The sequence below is a fragment of the Syzygium oleosum genome, unplaced genomic scaffold (assembly GCF_021117445.2).
Source record: "Syzygium oleosum isolate NSW1041296 unplaced genomic scaffold, Sole_v2.1 Sole_v2.49, whole genome shotgun sequence".
Taxonomy (NCBI): domain Eukaryota; kingdom Viridiplantae; phylum Streptophyta; class Magnoliopsida; order Myrtales; family Myrtaceae; genus Syzygium; species Syzygium oleosum.
Genome location: NW_026607533.1, coordinates 1188202 through 1210646, shown reverse-complemented (window position 1 = coordinate 1210646; position 22445 = coordinate 1188202). Strand labels below are relative to the sequence as shown.

The following is a 22445-nucleotide window of genomic DNA, read 5'->3' as shown; positions in this document are numbered from 1 at the left end:
CGTCATATTCTATACCTTGAAAAAGAAGGTGGTCTGAACCAGCCAACTAGGGCCACAAAGGACCACCGGATAAGACAGCAGCGACCTTGCGCGGATTACCATTGACGAAACGAAGCTCCAAACACCCCAAACACGGTAGTACCTTTGCACGTCACCTTCTTCCTACTCTCTATCCTCGTCACCCTGCTCCAGTAGGGCCCCTCTCCATCCGACCTCCGGAAGCGTCCCCCACAGCTCTCTCTCTCTCTCCCCTTTGGCCCCACCATGGTTCCTTCAAGAACGGAACACGACAAAGCGTTGCCATTTCGTCCGTGCTCTTTTGGCCTTCGCTCCCACGGGCGCATGGAGGAGGACCCTTTTCTCGCCTCCCCCACGGGGCCCCAACTTGAAGAAATCGTTGAAGACCACGCATTCTCGCACCCGTTTGCCGAATTCCGCAGCAAGAGCAAGCAGAGCCTCCACCGATGCAGGACAGCCCCGGCGATGGCCGTGGTGACAGACCTCGAGAGGGGGGCCCCGACCCGCGACCCGAATCCGAGGCCCGGGTCCGGATCCGTCGTCGGGCAGGGCCTCTTCTTTCTCTGCGTTTACCTCTTCCTCGGTGTGGGCATCTACGCGTTCAATAGGGACCATTTCTCAGGCGTTGAGACGCACCCTGTTGTGGACGCTCTGTACTTCTGCATCGTCACCATGTGCACCATAGGCTATGGGGACATAGCCCCCCTGACCCCCGAGACCAAGGCCTTCGCTTGCGTGTTTGTGTTGGTGGGTTTTGGTTTCATAGACATATTGCTCGGTGGGGTTGTGAATTTCGCGCTCGATTTGCAGGAGAAAATGATCCTGACTAATGCAAGGTTGAGTGGCGAGAGGGGAGGGTCTGGTGCCGTGAATTACATCGTCGATGTCGAGAAGGGAAGGATGAGGATCAGGTTAAAGGTGGGTTTGGCACTTGGGGTGGTGGTTTTGTGCATTGCGATGGGTTCGTTGGTGCTCTGCTTTGTGGAGGGTTTGGATTGGTTGGACTCGGTTTATTTGGCGGTTATGTCCGTCACGACCGTCGGGTACGGGGACAGGGCCTTCAAGACTTTGCCGGGGCGGCTCTTCGCCGCAGTTTGGCTGCTGTTCTCGACGCTGGTGGTCGCGAGGGCGTTTCTTTATCTGGCCGAGGCTAGGATTGATAAGAGGCACCGGAGGCTTTCGAAGCTGGTGTTGCAGAGGGATGTCACTGTCGAGGATTTGTTTGCAGCCGATTTAAACAACAACGGCTTCATCAGGTAGGATGCATGATTCCAGCTCCTTCTGTTAGTTTCTAGTAAGTAACTAGGTGTTAAGTGTTGACTGGTTTGTTTAGTTTCTAAGTGAAATTAATACGATAGCTGCATTGCAGCCGCAGATGAGTTGGATTAGAGATTGTCAACATAAATTAGAAAGAAGCATTTCACAATTTGAGATCTAAAATCAATCATCCAACGAATTTGTTTCTTAATGAGACAATGGTGAACATGAGTGCTTTATGTGGCAGGTAGCTTTAGCTCCGCGAGTGCTTGCTGAAGTGTTGTCCAGTGCTGAGTCTTCCTTAAAAGTTGACTCGAAAGTGTTCTGATTTTACGAGATAATTACTTGAGGTTGCGTTAGTTATTCACTATCTATTCATGTTTACATAAAAGTATACGCATTCGTGTTACCGCGATTTAAGATGGAATTTTAGAAGCACACTTCAAAATTTAAAGGTGTTGCTCTCCGTCAAAAGAGCATAAACTAGAACTAGGATGATTTGCCTTGTTAGTTGCGAAGAGATGGATGCATAATTTCAAACAGAATGGTGCATAACCTTCTGCAAAAGCTTCTTTGTGAACTATCCTCTCATTGTACGTATACGTATATACAGCCTTTTCTGTTCACTGCACATATCCTTGCTGAAAATCAAGAGAGGTATTTTACCTCTTTTATAGGTAGAAGGCTTATCTTGGTAAGTATGTCCTTTCAATGTGTAGATTTCCTGATTTGGCGAGAAGTTATTAAATATTCTTCAGAAGATGTTATGCTATTTAATCAAAATTTTGCTTTTGGCCAAAGCAGTGTATGCAGATCAAATGTTTCTCGTCCTAGACTGGCGGCGATAATTAATGTTAAAGATTACAATTTGCTGTATTGTGCAGTAAATCAGAGTATGTTATATACAAGCTGAAAGAAATGGAGAAGATTGGCGAGATGGACATATTACAGATATGTGATCAGTTCAGCAAGCTTGATCGAAACAACTCTGGAAAAATAACACTCCCGGATCTCTTGGACAATCACCTATGATGACAAAAAACAGGGGAAGATTTCATTTGACCATGAATATTAGCGCAATACTTGCTCCATTCTGCAAGATGGGTGAGGGATGAATACGCGAAAGATAACCCAAACATTGTCTTTGGCAAGATTAATAGGTCCTGCAAATCTGATCCCCTTTACAAGGCATGTTATTCTTGTGGCAAAAGCTGTACATATGCATTAAGTGTACATGTGCGACGATTCTCTAGGTGAAAGATAACAATCAGAAATGGAAAGGAGAGCATCTTTTCCCTCCGTCAGTGCTACAGATCAAAGATCAGAATCTGAAGAAATGCTATATCTGTCTGCGCTAATTCTCTTTGCTTGTAAATGACATTGAAATTGGACAGTATTATTGGAGGAGACTTGATGCTTCAGTTGATAGCGTCTTTTTAATATCCTTTTATCTGGTTATTGCTATGGAAGTCATATCCTTTCATCATCTGGTTTGCTATGGTATAACCTTTATCAGGAGACTCATTCTGCCATAGGAAAGCATTGCGGGTAAATGTTTAAGGGATGTGGGGCGAATAATGCAGCTGCAGCAACTAGTAGAAGAAACTTAAAAACAATAGAAAGCAATGGTCTTTTAATAAAAGGTCAAGAACAACTGGAGTTGCAGACCACAGAAGCAAACAGGATTAATAGATTCATTAGAGCTCATGCTGAATTGTCTTTTTGAGTAATTTGTTTTTTCTCATCATTAGTGGACCTTCCAAGGATCGTCACTTAATGAAAATTCCCGGTCCCACCAACAATGTTTGGTAAATTAGCGACTCCCAAGAAAGAAAGGTTTTCCATAGAACCGGCTTCACTGTCTGCTGCAAATGGAAACCATATGTCCCCGTCACCTTTTGACTCCTTGTTTTTGCATGCAAGCTGGGCAGCTGAAAATCCAGCAAATCCGGAGGAAAAAGGTTGGCAGACGTCATAGCACCAATCTCTACACAAAACAACTCCTAACAAACAACCCCACCGAGGCACCAAATACATCCATGACACCAAATAAGAAACAAGGTGCCCACAAAAGTAAGTAAAACATGTACTTGTGCCTCCTGTTTTTGCTAAGCAAGCAATATGTGGCAGTGAAGAGATCAACATTAAATTAATAGCCTACCTGATGGACTGGTATATCCTCGCTTAGATTTCGTGTTTCGGGCAGCTTGCCAGTTAAGCATCCGCATCGAGACCAGATAATACACGGGAAACTATTTCCTCGTCCTCGAGTGAATCACCTCGTGCTGGAACCGACGCGTTTCTTGATATCCGGATGCAGCTTTTTGACCATTCGTGACTCAGTATCTTTGCCCCATATATCCAGTCTTCTTATCCCCATCTGGTTTTCATCTGTCATCAGTCAATACCTAACCCCTCATCTGTTCCCAGACCATGATCAAAAGTTCTATCCATTCACATTTCTTTCCCAATACACAATGTCATTCATTTACCAGAGTATTTAACTATTAGTATTACTGTCATGTAATCCACATTGAGAAGATTCATCTGTGATGTGATTAGAAGGGAATTAACCAAATCAATATCGCTTACTTCGATCATGGACAAATGGGTCTTATGATTTTTGCATATCGTGTAACTCAAACATGTACCAGACGTAAAAGATTTTATGCTCATATACATGATCCAAAAATTCTCAACCGAAATGAGAAATACCGCAAGAAACGAAGAAGGACTATAATAAGAGTACAAGACAAAGATCTGCTCCATCACTCTCTAACGGACTAAGCCAAATGCAGGAGAACTGGTTTAGATCAAGTTGATTTAATCAAATCGATAAGCCTGGCTCACCGAATTTTAGGACTAATGAAATGTACAAATAAACAAATATAGAAATGTGAGAAATTCGTTTTGCTATTTATGCCCTTTGACTAAGACCCCACATGTTACTAATAATTTGATTTGGAGGGCCAATAATTTCACCAAGAAACGACCTACTCCTTTCGTGGTTACGTCGTGCCTTTCTGGCAGCAGAAGTCAAAACCATCTTTAGAACATGATGCAGCGAGGAAGAAAATGAAATTGGCATTTCTTTTCTTTTCCTAGAAGAATAAATGTCAATAGATTCGAATCGACACCGTCTACTATTCGAACTTGACCGACTCATTCCTGAAGTTCCGTACTTAAATTTGTGGAGCCTGAGGTCGATTGGACTAATCTACACTATCTCATTCACGCAGGACTAGACTCGACTTCGCTAAATTATCAGCATATCTAAGGGCTTGGAAACTATATTTTGTTTGATCGAATCGAGCATAAGAAAACTTAGTCCTATGAGCTGCGGGGGTTCAACTGTTTCAACTTGACAAAAGTCGAGAGATGCCGAACCTTCATCTGAATCAAGCATTTAGCGAGTAGTGAAATCGCGATGGAATCCAGCAGGGGGACAACAGTTGACTCTACTCAAAATATAGTGATAACAAAACTCAAAACCCACAGTATATTCAATTGTATTAAAATGATGAGATGATACATGGGACAGAGAGGACAACATGCACTAATATAAGTGACGATACCCATGTTACCCAATTCCATATTCAACTCCATCTACATATATATAAGCATCATCCTCTTCTCTGCTCACTTCTATCAAGACCAAAGACCTGTGGTAACTTTTTTGGCCATGAAGAGGCACTCGAGTTGGCACATCACGCTCTTAGTCGGAAGCGTGATATTGCTTCTTGGTCCTGTCGCAGCTGTGGCTCGATATGAATCTGCAGTTGGTGATCCTGGAATGAGAAGAGATGGTCTCAGAGTCGCCTTCGAAGCTTGGAATTTCTGCAATGAAGTTGGCATTGAAGCTCCTGGTATGGGGAGTCCAAGAGCAGCTGATTGTTTTGACATCTCAGGCAGACACAGACACAGGAGAAGTGCAAGATTCCACAAAAGTGAGTCCCTATCTCTATCCCGCTTATGTGTTTGTTTAGGGAATTTTTGTTCAACATGTTTCATGTGCTGATGCATTTTGTTTACAAATGCTGGAACAAGGTCATTCCATGACAAATGGTTTGTCATCTGCAGATTCAGAACAATTTTGCCTTTTTTATCTTTTCCTTTCAGTTTCTTTTTCTGTTTTGGAAACAAAGCAGAGCCATTCGGTAACTTGTTTGATAAATGTTGATAAACGCCTCTATTGAAGGGAAATTTCCTTTTTCTTGCTTTCCTAGAGGACAAGCAACTTGAGTTCTCACTAACTTCCGAATGCATGAGGTTAAGGATTTCACAAGCCAACTTCCAGTGCATCGTATGCTGAAAGATCTTTAGCCAACCAGCTAATTGTTTAACAGAATGAATAAACAATACAATAATGACCAAACTTTTTCTTTCTAATTACAACTTGGTGACTGGGGATGCCCCTTTTGCTCTATTTACTTTTCGTTTTTCTACTTCTGACGGATCTCATTTGCTACTTATGCTCATTGCTTCACTCTAATCCGGATAAATTTAAATCCTTATTCTTGTAGATGCAGATGTTACTCTGAGACACAAGGTCACAGAGGTTGATAACAGACTAGGAATCGGCAGTTCTTTCCCTGGTATAAGCACAGACGTCCTAAAAAATGCAGACCTCTATGCTGCACAAAAGGAGCTTTATTTGGGTTCTCTCTGCGAAGTCCAAGACACCCCGAAACCGTGGCAATTTTGGATGATCATGTTAAAAAATGGCAACTACGACACAAACTCTGGCTTATGTCCTGAAAATGGGAAAAAAGCGGCTCCTTTTAGTCCAAACAAATTTCCGTGCTTTGGAATCGGGTGTATGAACCAACCCATTCTGAATCATCAGCAGACTCGGATTCTAGGAAACGGTACGATGAGAGGAGGTTTCAATGGAACTTACGAACTGGGTGCGGACGTCACAGATGGTATAGATAGTATCTCTTTCTATGAAGTGGTTTGGGAGAAGAAGATCGGTGCAGGGAGTTGGGTATTCCATCACAAGCTCAAGACTTCAAAGAAGTATCCATGGCTGATGCTGTATCTCAGAGCTGATGCAACCAAAGGTTTCTCTGGTGGGTATCACTATGACACCAGAGGGATGCTCAAAACTGTAAGTCTTTTTTGACCTTCGGAGACTTAAACTTATATTTTCCTCTGGTTCATTTTAGCAAATGTTCTGTCATAGTTACGGAGGCGGTCGTAATTCAAGGTTTGAGTGACTTTTCCTTTTATGAAAGAGAGAAATCTAATGATGCGGAGGGATTCAGTGCTTCTAACAAATCAGGTATGAAGATCAAAGATTCATAATCTAATAGAACAACTGAGCAGGCAAAGCATCAGCAATTATGCTTGACAAAGAAAGAGGCTTCAGTTTTCATATGATCTTTTAAAGTCGCTGAGTTGGTGGTTATTGGATTGGTGTAGCGTTGTTCAACTACTATTCCTCTCTATCCTCTTCGTTTTGAAAAGGTTACTGTCATTTTCATTTGATCATAAAGTCCTCCCCTATTATTATATGTAGACTCTAAGACCCAGAAAATGTTGCCGATTAGGTTTTGCTCTGCTCTGTACAATAAACATACCGGCTTATTTCCTTATATTGTATGATAATTAGACACAGATGATAAAATAATGGAGTTACTCCTTTCAGCTTCCAGAGTCACCAAATTTCAAGGTTAGATTGACATTGGACATCAAAAGTGGTGGAGGCCCCAAGAGCCAGTTCTACCTCATAGACATGGGCAGCTGCTGGAAGAACAACGGCAAACCGTGCGACGGGGACGTGCTCACCGACGTCACGAGGTATAGTGAGATGATCATCAACCCGGAGACTCCGTCCTGGTGCAGCCCCACGAGTTTAGCCAATTGCCCGCCGTACCACATCACGCTAGATAACAAAAAGATTCACAGGAATGACACCAATAATTTTCCCTACTCGGCTTATCACTATTACTGTGCACCCGGGAATGCTAAGTTTTTGGAGAGTCCCACGAGCACGTGTGATCCTTATAGCAATCCCCAGGCACAAGAGCTTGTTCAGTTGCTGCCTCACCCTGCGTGGGCTGAATACGGGTATCCAACCAAACAAGGCGATGGTTGGATCGGTGATGGAAGAACTTGGGAGCTCGATGTCGGTGGCCTATCGAGCCGACTCTACTTCTATCAGGTCAGTAGTATTATCTGACAGGCCAAAGAATAAAAAGAACTCTCTTAGAATCACCTTTGATAGGAGGATGCGTGTGACTTGACCACAAAGCTTGTCGAAGTACTTCATTCACTGTAGAATGATAAAGTTAATAATATATGATGTATCTTTGAATTGCAGGATCCAGATACTATTCGTGCCAGAAGAATTTGGACATCACTTGACGTCGGCACAGAGATTTTCATCACTAACAAGGACGAAATGGCAGAGTGGACTCTCAGCGATTTCGATGTTCTTCTCATGTCTACTTAATTCATAGTTCCTATCGAGAATTGGGGTACATATATGTCTTATATTGCTCCGAGCTTTATCATTATTTTAGATGCTTGCAGCAGAATGAAAGACCAAGTGTACAAAGGAAAAGCCTTAGCTGCATACATCAAGATATGGAATTTCCACACTTGGAAGCTTGCAAGGCAGGCTTCCTCAACAAGGTTAATAAGGGTCATGCCCAAGCAGATGCCAGGAAGTAGCCACTTTGTCGATCTGTTTTTGGAGAAGAATCAAGAAAACATCATTTCTAGATTGAGCGATTTAACAATTCTCTCCTTTCTGGTTATGCATCCTCTTTGAAACAATTCCTATGCAGCTGATGCTCTCTCTAAAACAGAGAAAGTACTGTCTATCAGAAATACACGGCTGAAGCCTGCTCTGATTCCCTCCATGGAAAGATGATGGTTCAATGTGCCTCGTAAACACTTTAGACCATAACTCAAAGTTTGCTTTTGCTATCAAATCTGTTCAACAAATAGAAAGTCTTCACAACAAATAGATTCCAATCACCCAGTAATGAAAGAATCAATATTCTTATCTAACAATGTAAGAACACAATCGACTCAGATGCTAAATATAACGTGTTAAATGCCCTTGTAGATACAGGGGTTAGAAAAGGCCAAAAACAGAAGACAAATTGAAATGGGTTGACGTTAAAATATAGCACAGAAGTCTGAAAAAGGAACAATTCCAAGCAAGAGAATCCCTACTAAGGATCACTCGTTGAACTGAAAGATGCAATTGCATCCATTTCCTGCTGCAAAAGAAGTGCGTCAATAAAGGCGTCCAATATTTCTCCCTGTAACATATCATCTATTGCATGATGCGTAATGCCAACACGATGATCCGTGACTCGTCCTTGGGGAAAGTTGTAAGTACGGATTCTCTCAGATCTATCCCCACTTCCGATCTGTTCGAGGTTGTAAATCTTTAATCACATTGCAAAGGAAAAGAAAAAAGTAGCGCCATGGATAAGTTAATGTCCATCATCTGGTTGCTGCATACCTGCTCTGATCGAAGCCTGCTTCGATCCAAGTGAATTCTGGATCTCTCCAATTCGTAAAGTCGAGCACACAGAACCTTAAGTGCTTTCGCTTTGTTCTGTCAAAAAATTGGGAAGAGGAGGGACTGAAGTAAGTAGCATGACTAGATGGCTCAATCAAACTAGCTTCAACTTCGTAATGAGGTGAGAGCAAAACATGTTTATTGGCCAGAATTCATATACATAAAAGATTTGTCAAGAGCATTGCTTCCTTCGGCTACCAAATCAGCGGGGAAAAAGAAACTCGAAATTTCAGTGACGGAAAATTAATTCGAATCGAAGAAAGTGCCATAATTTCTGGATGGAGGAACAAAAGGACAAGATTTACGTTAAAGTTTTCTACAAATAAGTTCAGCAGAATTTACAGTATGTCAGAATTCTTTACCATATGTTGAGATCGTTCATCTTGGATGGACACAACCATGCCAGATGGAATATGAGTTATTCTAACAGCACTGTTGGTGGTATTTGCATGCTGGCCTCCAGAACCACCAGATCTATAAGTATCAATTCTCAAGTCTTCATTCCTCAACTGCACATCTACCTGCAGAACCCAACACTTATCACAAAAATGGAAAAACAAAAGAGAAAGCTCCCAACTACTTAGCTTTAGGTCAAGGAAATTGATGCATAAGAAGACAGAAGCTAGTAAGAGACATGGATTGTTTAAGTGCCAAGTGCAACATGTATTCCTGACTGTATAAGTGCCGACTGCAATAAACTAACTTCTTTCAAACCCCAAAGCTACCAAATAGAAAAGAAGGGAAACTAATCCTAGTAACAAAACCTTCACCGTCAAAATGAAAGTAACTAGACCTCATTTGCTTGAGGGAGGATTGCAACGGACACTGCACTGGTGTGGACACGTCCAGACTTCTCAGTAACAGGAACTCGCTGCAACCAGAAAAATGCCTTTAAACCCATATGCCACCATGAATCTCTCTCTCTCTCTCTCAAAACGTAATACCTGGACTCTGTGTACCCCACTCTCAAATTTGAGTTTCCCATAAACACCATTACCAGAAATTGCTGCACTAGCTTCCTGGCATAAAACATATACAAATATAACCGCATCAATATGTAAGTGGTGCATCTCATATATACTAGTGCAACCTCTGAAGATGGGAAATCACGTGTCTAGGGCCAATTATGGATGCAATACCTTGTATCCTCTCAGATCAGATTCCGTTATATCTACTACTTCAAATTTCCATCCTTTCTTTTGTGAGTATCTCTCATACCTGTCCAAATTCAGGTTCTTCATAAGATGAGTTCTGACCATCTAAGACTTCACATAATTATAAAATCCGAGATTTTCCTTTTCAACTTTTCAACTTACATCTTAAATATGTCCATTGCAAACAAGGAAGCCTCTTCACCTCCAGTTCCTGCTTACACATTTAAACAAGCAACTTGTGAAGTTGATCCCTATGAAAATCCCTTGAGTCTGCATTGAAACACCATAAAGTATACAACTGTTACCTGCTCTCACCTCTACAATGCAACCCCTCTCATCGGCATCATCTCTAGGAAGTAATGACTTCAGAAGCAACTGCTGCAATCTTTTCTCCTCTTTTACAGCCTGGTCCAATTCCTCAGTTACCATATCATGCATGTCCCTGTCTTCTAGATATTCATCCATCATGGTCTTCAGACCGTCAATTTCCTGCATCAAGAGGAAGAGGACAATTTGCATTTGGCATAAATAAACAGCCATAGTATTGCTCATTTTTTTTCCTCCAAAAGGCAAACCATGTAATGGCATGTGTAAAGCAATAGCTGATCATCTATCTAAAAGCCTAGAAGCTTCAAATGAAAACGCGCCCGAAGAACCGAAGATGTCTCAGTAAGTTCGACAGTAACTCATTACCTTCTGTTTCGTCCTCAACTCATTTATAAGCTCCATAGAGTCCCTAAGTTTCCGAAGCTCCTTATTAGCCTTTGAATATTCAGTTGGTGATGCTTCTGGCTGTCTTCAACCAACAGAATTAATCATCAATGAAAGACCAACCACAACAGCCTCAGCACTCAGCATTTGCATAAACACAGGAAACATTGTTCATTGAAAAGCTAAAACCGCTACGTATGGAAGGAAGACATCAAAAAAATAAGGATCACATGGTTACCTGGTTAATGAGATTCTGAAGAAACGCACTCCTATGTTCAATTGCCGATAGCCGTTGCTCCATTATCTTGATGAGATCGGGTGACAAATGGGGTTGCACTTCTGCGAGTTGAGCAAGCATTTCGACACTCGAAATGGTTAAGAAGATGAAAGATTGAACCCAAAAGACAAGAGAGAAACAAAACCTGCCACGAGCAATAAACATATACATGGACAAATTATAATCCGCCTGTTTCCTCCAGAGAAAGATAATCTGACATGACCTTTCCACAAGTGATGGCGGATGGAACCCAAACGACTAAACAGAGCAGAACAAGAACAGGAACAAAGATGGCGAAATTAAACAACTACTACAGTTCCAAGATTCATTTTTTCCATGACCCAATTGATCATCAAGTAGCATTTGATAGCATATCCCAATGTCAAAGGTAATCTGAACAACTTTTTCTTAAAAAAAAGGACAAAGCACACAAATTTTCAAGAAGCACAACAAGATCTCTCTCACCCAAGAAGCCAACCAAAACCTATACGAGGAGCGGAAGCTCGAAATGCACAAGATGACAATCATCTTTTACTGAACTGAGCTAAAAAACTACAGCTAAAATGGCGCCGTTCGAATTTACAGCACGCAAGCATGCACACAAGAATTGTACCGGTAGAACAGAAACGAGAGAGGGTGAGCGAAGCTCCGGCGATTGGCGACCGCTGAAGCGATGCTCCGGTGTGAGGATTTGCGCGCAGAGCTTCGATTCCGCGCGTCGCCCACATCAACTTTCTCCACAAGAAGCGCGAATTTCTGCCCATATTGGGATTTCCCTGTTCACCAATCCCACTCGCTCGAGTGGGACTAACTGAGAATTTTTATGGAGGCTGCGCGGGGTTTCAGAGCTGGAGACAAAACAAGAAGACAACTCTTAAGGGGCAAGGGGACTTGTAATTTTGCGAACCGCCACGGGACTTGTTATATACTGACCTAAGTATTGACAATCTTTGAAAGATTAAGCAAAATCCATTTATTACTTAGGCTTTGTTTGTTTCATGGAAAATGCGACATTTTCTAGAAAATGTTTTCCAGGAAGTTTTTCTTTCAAGAAAATGATAATATATTTTTGGAAAAATTTCATTTGGACTCAAGGGGTCCAATTGCAAGGACCAAGAAGCGGCAATGACAAAAGGACAACCAAAGCCCATTATTCAATGGACCAAGTGCCCATCGCCAATGGACCGAGTCGCCGCAAACAAGCAAAAATTTTTATTTTTTTCCAATGTTTGGCCCTTGAAACCCCGAAAATGACCCTCGCCCGGCCGAACCCCCCCTCGCCACGGGTAGGGCGCCGCCCGCCCGGGCGAGGGTGGCCCCCATATTTTCCATCGTTTGGAACTGAATGGGCAAAAATCTTATTTGGCTTTTTTTACTTTGAAATAGATATGATTATATCCACTTTGGGTACCAAATTGATAAAAGGCCTCACTTTGGGTACCAAAAATTTTCCATATTTTTCAATGTTTGGATGAAACCTGAAAATGAACTTGACCATATTTTCCATCGTTTGGCAAGGAAAATCTTATTTGCTTTTTTTGAATAGATATATATTATTCGGGCGCTGATAACTTGTGCATAAACAATCGGGAAATCAGATACAAATAGTAGGATCTCGAGTCCGGCCTCTATGAACCCCAACGTAGGCCTAGCCTCAATGAACTTGGGCTCCGGGAACCAAGCCATAGGCTTTGGAGTCCCGATCCTGGTCTTGATAGACTTGGGCACGGGTGTAGGCCCGTGCTTAGGCATTGAGGTCCCAGGCCAGACCTCGATGGACACAAGCCCAACCTTGATGGACCTAGCGCGAGAGTCGAGGTCTCAAACCTAGCCTTGGTTGACCCAAGCGGGCGACGGCGTCTTAACCCAGCCTCAATGGACTCGGGACCTAAGGACTCGGGCAAGGACACCATCTCAGGCTTTGCGCCTGGTCCCGATCATGAGCATTGAGGTCTTGGGCCCATGCACGAGTGCCGGGGACCTGGGCCCATCCTCGATAGACCTAGGCCTGAGCGCTGAGGTCCGAGGCATGGTCTCGATTGACACGAGCCTAGGGACCCAGGCATCGGCACCAAGGTCACAATTCGACCTTGATGGACCTAGTCCCAAGCACGGGGTCTCATGTTAGAGATCCGGGCACAAGCACCAAGGTCTCGGGCCCAACCTTTGTGGACCCGAGTTGGGGCATCGGGGAGTTGGGCAACTATACTGGAGTCCTAAGCCCGACCATGGGCTCTGGTGTTCCAAGCCCAACCTCTGTGGTCTTGGGCTCGGGTACCAAGGTTCCGTATATATCTAGGCTTGGCCTCGATGGACCCTGGCCCTATCTTGAGGTGTCAAGGGCCCAAGATCAAGTGTTGGGGTTTTTTGTGTTCAAATGTAGAGTTTCTAGTTCAAATATTAATTCTAGTCATATTTTGAAAAATGATTTTCGATTTTTAAAAGAGGAAATCATTTTCCTAAATTTAAGTACAAATATTCCGTTGACTGGGAAAATATTTTCCGCTGATTCATTTTTCCAAGTGATTCAAACGCCAGAAAAGGAGAAATATGTTTAAGCGAAACAAACGTAGCCTTAATAGGGAAAAAGCCTCTAAAACCCTCAAACCAAGCACACTCTGACATATTTACTATAAACTTTTTTTATGACATCAAAAAATTTCAACGTGAATTTGTGTGACACATATACCCTACATTAATATTCAGTCAATGAGCACCGTTAAAACTCAAGGTAAACTATGTTGACAATGGCTCTTATGCAACTCAAGTGAAACAAAAACAACGTTGTTTTGGCTGAAAAATTAAGTGATAGGATCTTGATGGAGGGTAAATGTGTCATGTAGGCACACCTTTGGGGTTTTTGATTCACAAGAAAAAAGTATAAGGTAAATGTGTCACAGTAGTTATAGTTTGGGTTTTTTATGTCACAAAAGAAATTTTATAGTCAATGTATCACAGTCGACATAATTTTGGGTTTTTGATGGTTTTTTCCCTTCTTAATATTTGGCTGGTTAAATGATGGAGAAATTATTTAGAAAACATAAAGGTACACGTGAAAAGCCATATATTTCAAGATTTGAAACATTTTTTTGTTATTTTTTTCGGATACAAAATGGATGTTTTAATTAGAACATTAGAGATTATAAAGAAGTATTAAATTTACACGTTTGACCATGATTCTAATATATATAATAAGTAATCATTGACATCATTTGGAGAAAAAATGATTGAGATTCCTTAGAAGTAGAAAATCTTCTTTACTTTAAATAATAAACTTAAATTTTTTTTTTTTTTTGGTAACCGAGGTGTCCGGGCCAGCTTGCGCGCACCTCGACTATTCCTCGGGGGAGACTAACATAGCAACCCACCGCCATGGCCTCCCACTTAAATCACAAGTGCTCAGCTGAGGTAATAAATTTAATTTTTTATAACTCGATATTCGAACATTATGAGCCGATTGATTTTACATATATAAGCAAATCGCATTGTTCACGCATAAGGATAAAGTGTTGCGATGTTTTGCTGTTCAGTCTACCTATGAAGGTTAACTCTAGTCAGCTACTATATATTAATTTATGTCTGATTTGATTCGATTCGCATATTCATTCTTTGTTTGGTAAAACGCAGAATTTTACTGCAACTACGATGCCTGGTTTCATCCAATTAAATAGGCTACTTAAATATGAAAATTATTGATGCAAAATTTTAGAATTCAATATTTGTAGTTTTACATGGTATACAATCCATAATAATTCTCTTTTATACAAACCACCTCTGTTACTGTGTCTAAATTAATGACTTGCAAATGGCTAACATCAAAAATGTCTTACACATCCAATCAACACTATAAAATTGGATGACGGAGTCATATGACCACACATATAGGGTTGACTGATTTCAGGATGGGTCAACATACGAGATCGAAATTTGAAATTTTTTTCATAGGTTCCAATTCTGAAAAAATTGGCATTGGAAACCAAGCTGGGTTATATTTTCGATTTCAGGCTCAACTTAGGGATCAGGTTTGCTTTATAAAATTCGCATGATTGATATTATATATTGTTTTCTGAAGCTTATTATTAGCGAAGTTTTGTTAGTTTAGTGGTCATGCGTGTTTATTTCAAGTTGGAGGTCATGGGTTCCATTCTCCTGAGTTGGATCGATATGCAAGACCGGCTTTAGGAAGATCCGGTCTTGAATCCGTCAGGTCAGGCTGGTCTCGTTCCGTGGTTGAATCGACCCGGACAAGATTTTGCACGAAACGTCGGGATTTTTTCGTCTACAAATTAGTACATGAAATTAAGAAACAGAATGTCAAATTTGAAAAACCACAGCCAGAGAGAGAGGTAGAGGGGGAGGTCACCGGCCAGGGTTCGGTGTCCGTCGCTGAGCTCGAAAGGATGAGCAAGAGCCACCGGCACAAATCACACCCAGAGAGAGAGAGAGAGAGAGCCGGACGTTATCGCGGTGCTGGATCCGTGGGGAGTGCAGTCATGAGAAAAGGGAGATGGATTTGAAAGCTTTTCTGCTCTGAAAGTTGGAGAGCCTGAAGTTTTTAGGCTCTCAATTGCCGAGAAATCCATCATTTTATGGAGTTCGGGAGCGTTCAAGCGCATGCCTTCAAGGCCTCTCAAGAGATGATAAATGATAAATCTTAGCATGGGAGGGAGCACAAGGAGTTGAGGATCCACAAACAGGAGAAGGTAAAACCCAGGAGACTCTTTGCCATCATCACCACGTCCATCTCCTCTCTCCTTGGTCATCTGACCCTCCATTGGCGCACCTTCATCACCTTCACCAAGCTCCGCAGCGTGAATGCTCTTTCAACGCAGACCTATCTTTCGAATCCATATTGTGAGTTGGGAACATTCTCAACACACCCACCTCTCTCTCTCTCTCTCTCTCTCTCTCTCTCTCTCTCTCTCTCTCTCTCTCTCTCTCTCTCTCTCTCTACGCGTGCTGGTTTGGTACAGCTAGTCCGTCGGAGCCCGACGAAGAATGCCAAACCCTGGCCTATGCTTGGCACCGCAATGGCCGCCGTCCTCCGCCTCTCTCTCTCTCTCCCCATCTGTCCTCCTTTAGGGTTTATGGTTTTCAACGTTAATTTAACAAAAAAGGTATAAATTAAGAGCGAAAAATCACCCCCAAAAAAACTCGAAATCAGTTTTTTAAGAACGACTAGAAATGGATGATTATCTTGCCTGGAACACACTCTTGATTTAGATTTTATATGACATGGTCTGATGTTTTTGTCGTGTTTTTTAATAGATTCTTTTATTTCATCACACGTTTTGAAACGAGTCAAATTATTTAAGAACGACTCGAAAACTCTATAGTAATTATTATGAAGGAAACTCAAGTTCAAAAGTCAATATTTTCTTCAGCCTTTTTTTTTTTAATATTTTGCTAGGCTCTTTAGCATCATGCTAAGAATTAAGAAATAAGTTTGAAATCAACTTAATGTAAATAAATTAACACTTATCAAACATATCATCTCGATTCAATTCCAGCTTACAAAACATAATTCTGTCGAAGCAGCTATTTCGAAAAAAAAAGCTTGTTTCTCCCGGAAGAAAATGAACCGGATTGATCTCTGGACGTGATAAACAAAATATGTTTCGATTGTAACTTCGGCCTCATCGGAGCTCGATGTCATCTGACGAATTTCCCCACCACCTCGGAATCATTATTGCTGAATTTCCCTATATTTCGACACAAATGTAAACAGCAAAAAGAGCTTATTCCGACAAAGAAGCGTCATTGCTAATCGGATATCTGCATGAACTGTTTTCTGCTATTTTAGGGTTTATCTCTTCGCAACACCTCATTTATATAGCAAACGCTTCTCGTCCTAAAATCCATGGCCAGGACGCCCCAGTCGTTGGCTTAAACACCGCTCAACCATCTAATCATGATGATTAGCACAACAGCACATTTTAATTGAAGGAAAGCAAAAACCCTAATTTTAGGAAACCCCATGCAGTATAAAACTCCCATGCATGGCCTGAACCATCTTAATGCGCAGATGGTAGAGAGAGATAATCCATCTCTCTTTCGATAATCCTTTCTAACTCTTCCCTGATTAACCTCCGGTTTCCTTTAAACATCCTGACAGAGAGGAAAAGGGACGCGGCACGGGCGACGTGCGCACTTAGCTCGGCCGGAGGGGAGACCCTGAGTAATCTCCACAAAGAAGGGGGGAAAAAATTACAGCAAAAATGTTAGGTAAAGTAGTTGTATCGGGTATTTCGATCATCCTCGTCGTCGGTGTTGTCATCGGCGTCGTCGCAGGAGTCCATAAGTTTGGGTCCGATGGTGACTCTGGCGAGAAGTTGTCGCCGCAGATGAAGGCGGTTTCCACCATCTGCGCACCGACCGATCACAAGGAGCTCTGCATGAAGAGCCTGAGCACGTACGCCGCAAACGGCACCACCAACCCTAAGGAGCTCATCAAAGCGGCAGTGCTCGCCACCCTCAACGAGATGAAGGGCTCGTTCAACTTCTCCGAGTCTCTGGCCGCCAATGCCACCGAAGCCAGGGTCAAGATGTCGCTGGATGACTGCAAGGACCTGTATCAGTTCGCCATCGACGAGCTCCAGGCCGCTTCTTCCTTCGTTGGTGACAGCGATCTCCACACCATGAATGACCGTGTTGCTGAGATACAGAACTGGCTCAACGCCGTCGTGTCTTACCAGCAGTCCTGCCTGGACGGCGTCGATGACCCGAAGCTCAAGGTTGACATGCAAAACAACCTCCAGAACGCGACTGAGCTCACGAGCAACGCACTCGCGATCGTCTCGGAGATATCCCAAGTCCTCGCCGCCTTCAACATCAAGCTAAACCTCCCCTCCAACTCCCGCAGGTTGCTGAGCATGGACCAGGGTGGGAATTATCCTTCGTGGTTCTCGGCCGCGGACAGGAAGCTGTTGGCGAAGGTGGACAACGGAAGGATCCAGCCGAACGCAGTGGTGGCCAAGGACGGGAGCGGGCGGTTCAGGACGATCGCGGCGGCACTGGCAGCGTACCCCAAGGGGCACCGAGGGAGGTACGTGATCTACGTGAAGGCCGGGGTGTATGATGAGTACATCACGGTGGACAAGGACCAAGTGAATGTGTTCATGTACGGAGATGGACCCAGGAGGACCATTGTGACCGGTCACAAGAACAAGGCTATTGCCGGCATTTCCACATGGCAAAGCGCCACCTTCTGTGAGTTTTCTTTCCACAGCACACAAAAAAACCAAATCAAATTAATCAAAGCCTCGTTCCATACCGGGAACACGAGCATATGATGAAAGACAAAATTTTTAATGAATTGAACAAATTCAATGCAGCTGCCATTGGTAACGGATTCCTCTGCAAGTCCATGGGATTCCAGAACACCGCGGGCTACAGGGGCGAGCAGGCCGTGGCGCTGCGCGTCCAGTCCGACATGTCCGCCTTCTTCAATTGCCGCATGGACGGGTACCAAGACACCCTCTACGTCCAGACCCACCGCCAGTTCTACCGCAACTGCGTCATCTCCGGCACCGTCGACTTCATCTTCGGCGACTCGTCGACCGTCATCCAGAACTCCCTCATCATCGCCCGCAAGCCTGGCCCTGGCCAGCTCAACACCATCACCGCCCAGGGCCGCGAGGAGCGGTTCGAGACCACGGCGCTTGTCCTCCACAACTGCAGGATCGTCCCCGAGACGAAGCTCTTCCCCCAGCGGTTCGCCATCAAGACGTACCTCGGCCGCCCCTGGAAGCAGTACGCCCGGACCGTGTTCATGGAGTCGACCCTCGGCGACTTCATCCAGCCCGCTGGGTACCTCTCGTGGAACGGTGACAACACGTGCACCTATGCGGAGTACGGCAACCGCGGTGTCGGGGCCCGCACCAACGGCAGGGTCAAGTGGAAGGGCGTCCGGGTCATCAGCAGGAAGGAGGCTCTGGCTTACACCGCGGGCCCGCTCCTTTCGGGCAATCTGTGGTTGAAGTACACCGGCTTCCCATTCATGCTTGGGTTGAGGCACTAGAGACATGAACCCACTGAGGATTGAGGATGAGTGAAGAGTGATTGTACCATTTGTACCTTCGGCTATTGAGGAATCCATGTGAAATTCACGAAAAAGAGCCCGAATTTACTTAAATCCCAATCCAAGTTTGCTACTCTATTATACGTATACATATCTCTCTTGCACGGCCATGATTCGTTGGAAACCTAAAACGTGCTACGTGATATATATATATATATATATATATATATAGAGAGAGAGAGAGAGAGAGAGAGAGAGAGAGAGAGAGAGAGAGAGAGAGAGAGAGAGAGAGATCGCCTGACAAAGTTTACAGGCTTCGTCCTTCAATCCGAATCCAAGTTCATCTTCTTCTTTTTTAAAGATTTGCTAGGTTTTTCAGCACCGTTGCTCTGTATTAAGATATTCGACCCAAAGAAAGAAGTATTAAGATATAAGTTCGACGTCAACTTGAGCTAATTGTGATGTTATCATGACCAAAACTGAATCTAAATGGACCAGCGCTTATCAAACATATCATATCGATTCAATTCGAGCTTGCGAAATAAAATTCTATCGAGTCAGCTATTTCCTCATGAACTTGTCTTTTTTTTTCCTTTTTTTTGGGGAAGTAAACGAACCAAATTGATCTATGATATGACAAATATAATATGTTTTAATCTCTTCGGAGCTCAAGGTTATCTTATGAATTTCCCCGCCATCTTAGAACTATTAATGCTAAATTTCCTTATATTCCGGCACAAAAGTAAACGACGGGTTTTGCTGGCATAACAGTATTTGAGTCATTGTGATAGTAACATCGTGTTATGAGCTATAAATTCTTGAAAAAGTAGACCCCCATAATAATTTATAACTATTTGTTATTTTTTTGTAGTTAAGTAGACGCTGTTATTCTCGTAGTAGATTTCAGATTGTCACTTAATTACTTAGTCTTTTAGGCTTATCCCTTCACGACACCTCATTTATTGCCAACGCTTCTGGTCCTTAAACCCATGGCCAGGAAGCCCCAGTCGTTGGCCTAAATGCCGCTCAACCATCTAATCATGAAGATTAGCACCCCAGCTCATTTGATTGAAGAATAGAAAAACCTTAATTTTAGGGAACCCCATGCAGTATAAAACTCCCATGCATCGCCTCAATCCCCTTAGTTTTTAGATAAGAGAGAGATAATCCATTTCTCTTTCCGTAATCCTTCTTTCTTACTATTCTCCGGCCAATGTCCGGTTTCCATCGAACGTCCCAACCGAGAGGAAAACGGAGGTGGCACGTGGCCGGTAAAGAACACCGCAAAGATGGTAGGTAAAGTGGTTGTGTCGGGTATTTCGATCATCCTCGTCGTCGGCGTCGTCATCGGTGTCGTCGCAGGAGTCCACAAGTTCGGGTCCTCCGGCGACTCTGGCGAGACGTTGACACTGCAGATGAAGGCGGTTTCCACCATCTGTGCGCCGACCGATCACAAGGAGCTATGCATGAAGACCCTGGGCACGTACGCGGCAAATGCCACCGCCGACCCTAAGGAGCTCATCAAAGCCGCAGTGCTCGCCACCCTCGAGGAGATGAATGGCTCCTTCAACTTCTCCGTGTCTCTGGCCGCCAATGCCAACGTCACGGATGCCAGGGTCAAGATGTCGCTGGATGACTGCAAGGACCTGTATCAGTTCGCCGTCGATGAGCTCCAGGCCGCTTTTTCCTTCGTTGGCGACAGCGACCTCCACACTGTGAACGACCGTGTCGCCGAGATACAGAACTGGCTCAACGCTGTCGTGTCGTACCAGCAGTCGTGCCTGGACGGCGTCGAAGACGCGAAGCTCAAGGCCGACTTGCAAAACAACCTCCAGAACGCGACTCAGCTCACGAGCAATGCGCTCGCGATCGCCTCGTAGATATCCCAAGTCCTCGCCGCCTTCAACAACAAGCTAAACCTCACTCCCAACTCCCGCAGGCTGCCGAGTATGGACCAGGGTGGGAAATATCCTTCGTGGTTTTCGGCCTCCGACAGGAAGCTGTTGGCGAAGGTTGACAACGGGAACATCCAGCCCAACGCGACGGTGGCCAAGGATGGGAGCGGACAGTTCAGCACGATCGCGGCGGCACTTGCGGCTTACCCCAAGGGGAACCAAGGGAGGTACGTGATCTACGTGAAGGCCGGGGTGTATGACGGGTACATCACGGTGGACAAGCACCAAGTGAATGTGTTCATGTACGGAGACGGATCGAGGAAGACCCTTGTGACCGGTCACAAGAACAATCGTGCTGGCTATTCCACATGGCAAAGCGCCACCTTTTGTGAGTTTTCTTTCCACAAAACACACAACTAAATCAAATCAAAGCCTTGTTCCATATCTCTCGGAAACATGGGCATATGATAAAAGACGAAATTTTTAATGAATTGAACAATTTGATGCAGCTGCCATTGGAACCGGATTCCTTTGCAAGAAGACGGGATTCCAGAACACGGCGGGCTACGAGGGCGGGCAGGCTGTGGGGCTGTGCGTCCAGTCCGACATGTCCGCCTTCTTCAGCTGCCGCATGGACGGGTACCAAGACACCCTCTATGTCCAGGTCCACCGCCAGTTCTACCGCAACTGCGTCATCTCCGGCACCGTCGACTTCATCTTCGGCGACTCGTCAACCGTCATCCAGAACTCCCTCATCATCGCCTGCAAGCCCGGCCCCGGCCAGGCCAACACCATCACCGCCCACGGCCGTGACGTACGGTTCGAGACCTCGGGGCTCGTCATCCACAACTGCAGGATCGTCCCTGAGAAGAAGCTCTTCCCCGAGCGGTTCGCCATCAAGACGTACCTCGGCCGCCCCTGGAGGCCGTATGCCCAGACCGTGTTCATGGAGTCGACCCTCGGTGACTTCATCCAGCCAGCTGGGTACCAATCGTGGGGCCACGACGACACGTGCAACTACTTCGAGTACGGCAACTGCGGGCTCGGGGCCCGGACCGACGGCAGGGTCAAGTGGAAGAATGTCAGGGTCATCAGCAGGAAGGAGGCTCTGGCTTTCACCGCCGGTCCGTTCCTTTCGGGAGATCTGTGGTTGAACGCCACTGGCTTCCCTTTCTTGCTCGGGTTGAGGCACTAGAGACGTTAACCTACTTGAGGATTGAGGATGAGTGGAGAGTGATTGTACCATCTGTACCTTCCGGCGATTGAAAAATCTATGCGACTTTACGAAAGCAGCCCGATTTCACTTCAAATCCGAACCCAAGTTCGCTACTCTGATACACATGATAGTGAGAGAGAGAAAGAGAGAGATCAGAGAGCCTAACATGTATGGACAAATCCGAACCCAAGTTCGCTACTCTTGTACACATGATAGTGAGAGAGAGAAAGAGAGAGATCAGAGAGCCTTGTTGAGGAAAACTCCTATTGATTTTGAAGTTGACAAAACCTTCCATGTTATTGTAAATCTGATACTTATTCTGAACTAATTTATTCCAGGTATGTATATTCTGGA

At 44.2% G+C, this 22445-nt stretch overlaps 6 protein-coding genes across 9 annotated transcripts; 5 read left to right on the top strand and 1 right to left on the bottom strand.

Moving 5' to 3' along the window:
• Window positions 1–61: 61 nt before the first annotated feature.
• LOC115689538 (two-pore potassium channel 5) lies at window positions 62–2697 on the top strand. 2 transcript variants are annotated; one of them, XM_056307036.1, is made up of 3 exons: window positions 62–765; window positions 829–1274; window positions 2160–2697. In XM_056307036.1, exons 1-3 carry the CDS (start codon window positions 265–267, stop codon window positions 2305–2307), a joined length of 1095 nt encoding a protein of 364 aa, XP_056163011.1. In that variant the 5' UTR covers window positions 62–264; the 3' UTR covers window positions 2308–2697. The 2 variants fall into 2 exon arrangements, with proteins under 2 accessions (XP_056163011.1, XP_030471463.2); XM_030615603.2 differs by having other exon boundaries at window positions 65–1274.
• A 2140-nt stretch (window positions 2698–4837) lies between these two features.
• LOC115689536 (uncharacterized) lies at window positions 4838–8003 on the top strand. 2 transcript variants are annotated; one of them, XM_030615601.2, is made up of 4 exons: window positions 4838–5222; window positions 5805–6385; window positions 6926–7441; window positions 7601–8003. In XM_030615601.2, exons 1-4 carry the CDS (start codon window positions 4853–4855, stop codon window positions 7730–7732), a joined length of 1599 nt encoding a protein of 532 aa, XP_030471461.1. In that variant the 5' UTR covers window positions 4838–4852; the 3' UTR covers window positions 7733–8003. The 2 variants fall into 2 exon arrangements, with proteins under 2 accessions (XP_030471461.1, XP_030471460.1); XM_030615600.2 differs by having other exon boundaries at window positions 4840–5222; window positions 5799–6385.
• A 239-nt stretch (window positions 8004–8242) lies between these two features.
• Window positions 8243–11790, bottom strand: LOC115689537 (peptide chain release factor 1, mitochondrial). 2 transcript variants are annotated; one of them, XM_030615602.2, is made up of 11 exons: window positions 11574–11790; window positions 10922–11022; window positions 10666–10764; window positions 10278–10461; window positions 10135–10183; window positions 9958–10036; window positions 9763–9837; window positions 9612–9689; window positions 9181–9339; window positions 8759–8854; window positions 8243–8663 (listed from the first exon to the last, which is right to left on the bottom strand). In XM_030615602.2, the coding sequence occupies exons 1-11, from the start codon at window positions 11722–11724 to the stop codon at window positions 8463–8465; spliced, it is 1272 nt and encodes a 423-aa protein (XP_030471462.2). In that variant the 5' UTR covers window positions 11725–11790; the 3' UTR covers window positions 8243–8462. The 2 variants fall into 2 exon arrangements, with proteins under 2 accessions (XP_030471462.2, XP_056163010.1); XM_056307035.1 differs by having other exon boundaries at window positions 10922–11105; window positions 11574–11686.
• Window positions 11791–16982: 5192 nt separating this feature from the next.
• Window positions 16983–19116, top strand: LOC115689541 (pectinesterase-like). Its single transcript, XM_030615617.2, has 2 exons — window positions 16983–18169; window positions 18295–19116. The coding sequence occupies exons 1-2, from the start codon at window positions 17179–17181 to the stop codon at window positions 18978–18980; spliced, it is 1677 nt and encodes a 558-aa protein (XP_030471477.1). The 5' UTR covers window positions 16983–17178; the 3' UTR covers window positions 18981–19116.
• Window positions 19117–20269: 1153 nt separating this feature from the next.
• Window positions 20270–20860, top strand: LOC130134446 (probable pectinesterase/pectinesterase inhibitor VGDH2). The gene has a single exon (XM_056306995.1). It carries the CDS (start codon window positions 20270–20272, stop codon window positions 20858–20860), a length of 591 nt encoding a protein of 196 aa, XP_056162970.1.
• A 69-nt stretch (window positions 20861–20929) lies between these two features.
• Window positions 20930–22070, top strand: LOC115689542 (probable pectinesterase/pectinesterase inhibitor 13). Its single transcript, XM_056306994.1, has 2 exons — window positions 20930–21263; window positions 21385–22070. The coding sequence occupies exons 1-2, from the start codon at window positions 20930–20932 to the stop codon at window positions 22068–22070; spliced, it is 1020 nt and encodes a 339-aa protein (XP_056162969.1).
• Window positions 22071–22445: the final 375 nt, after the last annotated feature.